The sequence below is a fragment of the Gekko japonicus genome, unplaced genomic scaffold, assembly GCF_001447785.1.
Source record: "Gekko japonicus isolate JY-2015 unplaced genomic scaffold, Gekko_japonicus_V1.1 scaffold4619, whole genome shotgun sequence".
NCBI classification, from domain to species: domain Eukaryota; kingdom Metazoa; phylum Chordata; class Lepidosauria; order Squamata; family Gekkonidae; genus Gekko; species Gekko japonicus.
In genome coordinates this window covers 55,074-63,194 of record NW_015176587.1, presented here as the reverse complement: position 1 = coordinate 63,194, position 8,121 = coordinate 55,074, and the positions used below count along the sequence as shown (strand labels likewise).

Genomic DNA, 8,121 nt, shown 5'->3' with positions numbered 1-8,121 from the left:
CTCTGGAGGGCCAACAACAGGGCAGAGAGGCCGAGGCCTTCCCCTGATAAGACCACCAGAAGAGCCCTGCTGGGTCAGACCAGGGAGGGTCCACCTAGCCCAGCCTCCCGTCTCACACGGTGGCCAGCCAGTTCCTCTGGAGGGCCAACAACAGGGCAGAGAGGCCGAGGCCTTCCCCTGATAAGAACCTCAGAAGAGCCCTGCTGGGTCAGACCAGGGTGCGTCCATCCAGTCCAGCCTCCCGTCTCACACAGGGGCCAGCCAGTTCCTCTGGAGGGCCGACAACAGGGCAGAGAGGCCGAGGCCTTCCCCTGAGAAGAACACCAGGAGAGCCCTGGTGGATCAGACCCATAAGGGTCCATCTAGTCCAGCCTCCCATCTCATACAGGGGCCAACCAGTTCCTCTGGAGGGCCAGCAACAGGGCACAGAGGCCAAGGCCTTCCCCTGAAAAGAACCTCAGAAGAGCCCTGCTGGGTCAGACCAGGGTGCGTCCATCCAGTCCAGCCTCCCGTCTCACACAGGGGCCAGCCAGTTCCTCTGGAGGGCCAACAACAGGGCAGAGAGGCCGAGGCCTTCCCCTGAGAAGAACACCAGGAGAGCCCTGGTGGATCAGACCCATAAGGGTCCATCTAGTCCAGCCTCCCATCTCATACAGGGGCCAACCAGTTCCTCTGGAGGGCCAGCAACAGGGCAGAGAGGCCGAGGCCTTCCCCTGAGGTTGCCTCCTGGACCTTGGATTCAGAGGTTTACTGCCTCTGAATGGGGAGGTTCCTTTTAGTCGCCAGAGCTAGTAGTTACTGATGGATTTACCTTCCAAGAATCTATCTAACCCCTTTTAAAGCTGTCTCTCCCTGTGGCCATCACTACATTCCCTTGCAGCGAATTCCACACTGTAATCCCTCTCTGGGTAAAGAAGTGCTTCCTGTTGTCTGTCCTGAACCTACCGCCCATCAGCTTCACCGGATGCCCTCGAGGTTCTAGTATCCCGGGAGAGGGCGAAGAAGTTCTTTTCCTCAACCATTTGTCTGTTCTCTCTATCCTGTGCATGATTTGGTATGCCAATATGTTCCCCTGTACAAGGCTGCACGGGTGGGAACTTACGTGAGAGTAAAAGGAACCTCCACAGTCAGGGACAGTCTATCCGTGAGTACCAGGCGCTGGAAACAAGCCCCACGGCTCTCCTCCCAGCCCACTCGTGAGTAGGCAACTGGCTGCTGGTTGAAACTAATGAAAAAAGGAAAAAGAACTGTGACAATTTAGCGCTTGGTAATATATTCATAAATCATAATATACAATAACAGAAAATAAGTAATATATATATAGTGAATGTAGACGGTGGTCTCCGGAATGGTGTGCCGTTTCGACAATGATCTTCTTCTGAACATGGGGTGTGTACAAAAACTGTCTTTCAACAATTCATTTCTCTTGGTGACGTATTGGAAAATATACAGCAATTCAGCAATTATAGCCCATTGAAGAACATAGCTGTAAGCATAGCCTCATGATGAAGTGAATCAACAGTATATTTCCAATACGTCACCAAGAGAAATGAATTGTTGAAAGACAGTTTTTGTACACACCCCATGTTCAGAAGAAGATCATTGTCGAAACGGCACACCATTCCGGAGACCACCGTCTACATTCACTATATATATTACTTATTTTCTGTTATTGTATATTATGATTTATGAATATATTACCAAGCGCTAAATTGTCACCGTTCTTTTTCCTTTTTTCATTGGTCTTATTACAGTGCCCATTCTTGTAACTATTCTCTGCTGGTTGAACCTAGGCCGCCTGAGCCATGCAGGGCAGCCGTTTTGCGATCGTGCCAGCCGTGCCGGGAGCTGACCGGCACAGGAGAAAGCGGTACCCAGATTTTCGGCAATCCTCTTCCGCCTCAGCTCCATGGCCTCCTGCCTCAGCTGCAAGGCGTGCTGGGCGATCTCGTCACTGACCACGTTGGAGGTCATGATGAAGATGGCGTCCTTGCAGTCGATGGTCTTCCCTTTCCCGTCCGTCAGCCGGCCCTTCGAGAGACAAGAACAAAACACGGTCATTGGGGGGCGGGTGGGGAGATTGCAGGAAGACCTCTCAGGTTTTCTCTATGGCTGTATTGACTAGCATTTTAGAGCCCCCCCCCCCCGCTTTGCATGCAGAAGGTCCTAAATTTAATCCCAGGCTTTTGTCCTTACAGGATCGGGCAGCCGTCGTTGGGGAAATTCTCCTCTACCTAGCCATGTGAAGAGCCCCTGCCAGAGGGCACAGGAAGCTGTCCTATACTGAATCGGACCACTGTGCCCATCAAGTTCAGTCTTGTCCGATGCTCCCTCTAAGCTGCGGAGTCTTGTGAGCAAAACGTTTACTTTGTGAGCGACTGGCATTAAAGTCGTGAGTCAGCGATTGGGGTCTGAACTGGCAGAGACTGATTAAGAGAGAGATCTTGGAGTCGTAGTAGATAACTCACTGAAAATGTCAAGACAGTGTGTGACTGCAATAAAGAAGGCCAATGCTATGCTGGGGATTATTAGGAAGGGTATTGAAAACTGATCAGCCAATATCATAATGCCCCTATATAAATCAATGGTGCAACCTCATTTGGAATACTGTGTGCAGTTCTGGTCACCACACCTCAAAAAAGGATATTATAGCTTTGGAAAAAGTGCAGAAAAGGGCAACTCGAATGATAAAAGGGTTGGAACACTTTCCCTATGAGGAAAGGTTAAGGCGCTTAGGGCTCTTTAGCTTGGAGAAACGACGACTGAGGGGAGACATGATCGAGGTTTATAAGATTATGCAGCGGGAGCTGGGACGAGGGCCAGGTGCTCAATCTGGCCGCGGTGGGTTTCGAACAGCTGTACAGCTGTTCGTAGATGTTACTTAGTTACTTAGTAGACTTAAAATGGAAGAAGACAATATGGAAAAAAGGACACTGATGTGGTACATGATCACGACTGCCAGAATGACATATACCCAATGTTCGAAACAAGACAAGGTCCCTGAGATTGGGGAATGGATTAAAAAACTACTTTTTATGGTGGAAATGGACAAAATGACAAGGAAACTTAATAATTTGGAAGCAGAAGAATTTTTTTGCAGACTGGAAAGACTTTAAAGAATACTTAGGAAAACACTGGGATGTAAAAAACAATTTGATTTGCTTTGGTAACTACTGAAAGTTATAAGAAATAATAGATAAATGTATTTGAATTACAGTTGAAAGATAAGTTACCTAGAGATGTATTATGGGGGGGGGAAAGAGAGGAATGAAGTGAATGTAAGATTGGAGCAGGAGGTTGGAGCACTGTGGGAAGCCGAAAAGGGGGGAGGGAATTGAGGAGGAAAGGATGTATAATGAACTATGTATTGATATATGTTTAACTTTTTAATATATCCTAATATAAGGAACACATGAAGCTGTCTTATACTGAATCGGACCACTGTGTCCATCAAGTTCAGTCTAGTCTCTTCAGACTGGCTGCGGCTCTCCAGGGTCTCGGGCAGAGAGATCAAGATGGGCAACCACGTTGGCCTGCCTGCAGCCGTAGAAAAGAGCCAGAGTCCAGGAGCACCTTCAAGACTGACAGAATATGTGGCCGGGGAGGAGCTCTCGTTGAGTCCCGGCTCACTTCTTCAGGCGCAGCAAGAGCGGGAGCCCATCCGTCCTTCTATCACAAGGTGGATGGATTCCCATTCTGCACGGCTCAACGTGGTGGTGCCTTCCGTGGAGACAGACTGAGATGGGTCGCCATGCGAGTCTGTCTGTAGCAGTGGGAAAGAGCCAGAGTCCAGGAGCACCTTCGACATCAACAAAATATGTGGTGGGGGAGGAGCTTTCGTGAGTCACCGATGAAGAGGTGTGAAGGGCAGGGGTCATTTCCTGCGGGAGCGCACAGGAGCAGAGCTCTGGCAGTAAAGAGCCCAGGGGGCAGGCGCATGCAACAAGCCCCGCCCCCTGCTCCCAGCAGCCCTCAGTCAGAGCAAGAAGCAGCCAGGTAAGCTGCAGAGCCAACAGGTCCAAAACAGTCCAGTGGCACCTTTTTTTTAAAAAATATAATTTTATTAAATTTTCAAACAAATAGAACAATCAACAATATAATAATAAACCATCAAAGCTACATTGGAAAATACCATAGTTTTGATGTTATACAGTAAATATTTACATTAATATGCCATTATCTCTTCATACTTATGAGGTAAAATAAACTGTAAATTTTGATTTGAAGTAATATAATCAAAAAATACAAACCTCACCTTTAAGACCAAGTTTTATTCAGGTACAAGCTCTCCCTCCTCTGCGAGGACATCTGCACATTCCCCCCCCCCTCCAATAGCTAGCAATCCAAAACAGTCCAGTGTTGCCTTCTGACACACTTCTTGTGATGTCAGGGGGTGTGGCATATGCAAATAAGTTATGCTAATTGGTTATGCAAATGAGCTCCTGCACCTCTTTTTCTACGAACTGACCCCTGCCTGTAACACATGTACACTTACTTATGTTTTTAACTTTTGGCCCTCAGTAAGTTTTCTAGACTTCCTTTGGAGGTTTCTGCTTCGTTGGTTTAGATTTTATCCCCTCTTTTTTTGGGGGGGGGGACCTTATAGAGCCCTCCCCAGCCCCACGGTCCAAAACAGTCCAGTGGCACCTTTAAGACCAAGTCTTATTCAGGTACAAGCTCTCCCTCCTCTGCGAGGCCAGATCTGCACATTCCCCTACCCCAATAGCTAGCAATCGAAAACAGTCCAGTGGAGCCTGAACGGTGGGTGTTGCCTTCTGACACACGTCCGGTGATGTCAGGGGAATGTGGCCTATGCAAATAAGGTATGCTAATGAGTTATGCTAATGAGCCCCTGCACCTCTTTTTCCTACGAAATGACCCCTGGTGAAGAGTGAAGGGTTCTGTGCAGACGTGGCCAGGATTCTGACGGCACAGGCTTCGTCCTGTGTCTTAGAAACAAAACCAGGAGGTTCAATATAGGGAACCACATCCCACTGAGCAGGGCCGCCCCGCACTGGAACAGGAGAGATTTGATGAATGCCACCAAGGCCTGTCTGCAGAACGGGCACAATGCAAATCACTAGGAAGGCTCCGTTCTCCATGCTTAATGGGTTGGGGGGGGGGGGGGGGGAAAGCAAGCTGGGTTGCCTGTGTGTTTTTCTTCCTTCCCAAGGATTAATAACACAGGGTGTCTTTCCCTCTGTCTTGCATAGATCACGGTGGCAGCCGCTAAATGTGAAATCAATGCCTGCGCTGCTTGCCCGGGCGACGGCCGAAACAATAATCCCAAGTACCCAGTGCGGATTTGTGCTCTTCCGCTGGCGATGCCCGCTCCCGGCAACGCGGGGTGGGGGGCCTTGCTGTTTGTGCTTTCTTCCACCCCCCCACAGAGGTTATTATTTCCGTCTTCTCGGAGGGCAGAGGAGACGAGTGCTTGGAACGCCGCAAACGGCTCTCCTGTGCCGGCCCGCGTGCCCGCTTTGCCCTCCCCTCCGGTGAACGCGATATGCGCAGCACTGGAAGCGGTTACGATCTCGGCTCTGACGGTGCGGCCACAACGGTCCCACTGTACCCATCTCGGCGCTTTTATAGCCCACGGCCGTTTCCCCGCCAGTCTATTAAACGGCCCCCCCCCCACCGCGTGAATGAACTGCCTTTCCCACACAAGGTTGATCCCCCTCGCCCTAGGAGCCTGGACTCTCGAAAACTTCTGCCCCTAAGACCTTGTTGGTCCCTCAGGGGTTACGGGACTCGAATCGAGCTGTTCCACAAACAAACAAATAAATATTAAGGTTTTAACTTTTGCACCTGGATCCCTGAAAACCCAACTGTTTAGAAACCTAGAGCTGGAAGGGACCCCAACAGTCATCCAATCCAACCCTCTGCACAAGGCAGGAAATTCACAGAAGAGGGCAAAAAAACCCCTTCCAGGATCCCTGGCTGGTCTCGCCTGGAGGAAATTCCTTCCTGACCCCAAAGCGGCCATTGGCATTACCCCGTGCATGTAAGAAAGGGCCCTGAAAGCCGCACACAGGCTCATCCCTTCCTGCACACCCTCTCACGATCTGCCTTGGCATTTGGGACCAGTGTTCCCTATAAGCTGAGTTAGTGTGAGGGAGCTCACAGTTTCTTAGCCTCCAGCGCACACATTTTTGTCTTGGCAAACTAATCGATGCAGGAGCCAAATCGCTCGCTCATAACTTTAATGCCGGTAGCTCACAAAGTAGATTTTCTGCTCACGAGACTCCACAGCTTAGAGGGAGTATTGCTCACAGTGTGCCCTTTGGATAGGGTCAGTGTTCTGTGTGAGGGAGCTCACAGTTTTTCAGCCTCCGACTCATACATTTTTGCCTTGACTCACAAAGGAGGGCTCCAGCGCAAACTAATTGATGCAGCAGCCAAATTGCTCGCTCACAGCTTTAAGAAGAAGACGAAGACGAAGAGATTGGATTTATACCCCGCCCTTCACTACCCGAAGGAGTCTCAGAGCGGCTTACAAACTCCTTTCCCTTCCCCTCCCCACAACAGACACCCTGTGAGCAATGTTCCCTCTAAGCTGTGGAGTCTTGTGAGCAAAAATTCTACTTTGTGAGCTACTGGCAAGCACTTTGGGTACTGCATAAATTAGTTTGCTCTGGAGCCGTCTTTCCTGAGCTAGGACAAAAATGTGTGAGCCGGAGGCTAAAAAATGGTGAGCTAGCTCACACTAACTCAGCTTAGAGGGAACACTGCGTGAGGTGGGTGGGGGCTGAGAGAGCTCTGACAGAAACGGCTCTTTCAGGAACAGCTGTGCCAGAGCTTGTGATTGACCCAAGGTCACACCAGCAGCTGCACGTGGAGGAGTGGGGAATCAAACCCGGTTCTCCAAGACTGGAGTCCGCACACTTAACCACGACACCAAACTGGCTCTCTAATGACAGTAGCAGTAGCTCACAAAGTAGAATTTCTGCTCACAAGACTCCGCAGCTTAGAGGGAGCGTTGCTTGGCACCTCTGGAGATGACAGAAACTCGCCCCCTTAGCTTCACCCTGCCATCCGACGGGAGGCAGAAGTGAACTGAAAGAGGGGAAGGGAGCTCCAATTCGTCATCCCCAAACCAATAACCTTTTCAGGGGCAGTCGGTTCTGCAGGACAGGGGAGAGCGGGCGCGTCGGACACTGGAGTGGTTCGCGCACGCTCGAATCCCACGCAGACGGAGGCCGCGGGCTGTTTCGGGACCGAGACTCCTGGAGTTGACCATCTCTTGAGTGGCCTTGGCAAGCCCCGGCCACACCCAGAACGGGCCCCGCCCGGGGTCTTACTTCGTCAAAGAGCTGCAGCATGATGGTGAGGACGTCGGGGTGGGCCTTATCCACCTCGTCAAAGAGGACCACGGCGTTCGGGCACTGCTTGAGCTTCTTTGTCAGCTGTCCGCCTTCCTCGTGGCCCACGTAGCCCGGCGGGGAGCCGATGAACTTGGCGACCTGGGAAAGGGGAAGAGACAACAGGACGCCCTGTCAAAAACTGGTTTGCCAACCTCCAGGCGGGACCTGGAGATGTCCCAGTATTATGTGATCTCCAGGACGACAGAGATCAGTTCCCCTGGGGGAAAATGGCTGCTTTGGAGGGCGGAGTCTGTGACACTGTGTCCTGGTGCCCTGTGAGGTAGGTCCAGTTGAAGAAAAAGATGATGATGACGACAATGACAAAGAGGAGGAGGAGACTGGATTCATACCCCGCCCTTCACTTGGAGTCTCAGAGCGGCTTACAATCTCCTTTCCCTCCCCCTCCCCACAACAGACACCCCTGTGAGGTAGGCGGGGCTGAGAGAACTCTTCTGAGGACTGCCCTTGAGAGAACAGCTCTGAGATGAGAAGAAATTGGATTTATACCCCGCCCTTCACTGCCCGAAGGAGTCTCAGTGTGGCTTACTATCTCCTTTCCCTCCCCCTCCCCACAACAGACACCCTGTTAGGTAGGCGGGGCTGAGAGAGCTCTTCTGAGGACTGCCCTTGAGAGAACAGCTCTGAGATGAGAAGAAGAGATTAGATTTATACCCCACCCTTCACTGCCCGAAGGAGTCTCAGAGTGGCTTACGATCTCCTTTCCCTCTCCCTCCCCACAACAGACACCCCTGTGAGG

The 8,121-nt window shown here is 50.9% G+C and overlaps 1 protein-coding gene across 1 annotated transcript in view; it reads right to left on the bottom strand.

Annotated features, from left to right (window-relative positions):
* Positions 1 to 8,121, bottom strand: part of CLPB (ClpB homolog, mitochondrial AAA ATPase chaperonin) — a 63,068-nt gene that overhangs the window by 12,610 nt on the left and 42,337 nt on the right. Inside the window, exons 5-6 of the mRNA XM_015427523.1 lie at positions 7,302 to 7,463; positions 1,854 to 2,031 (exon numbers count right to left, since the gene is read on the bottom strand). Of these exons, the coding sequence (XP_015283009.1) occupies positions 1,854 to 2,031; positions 7,302 to 7,463 (340 nt within the window). The remainder of the gene's footprint in view (positions 1 to 1,853; positions 2,032 to 7,301; positions 7,464 to 8,121) is intronic.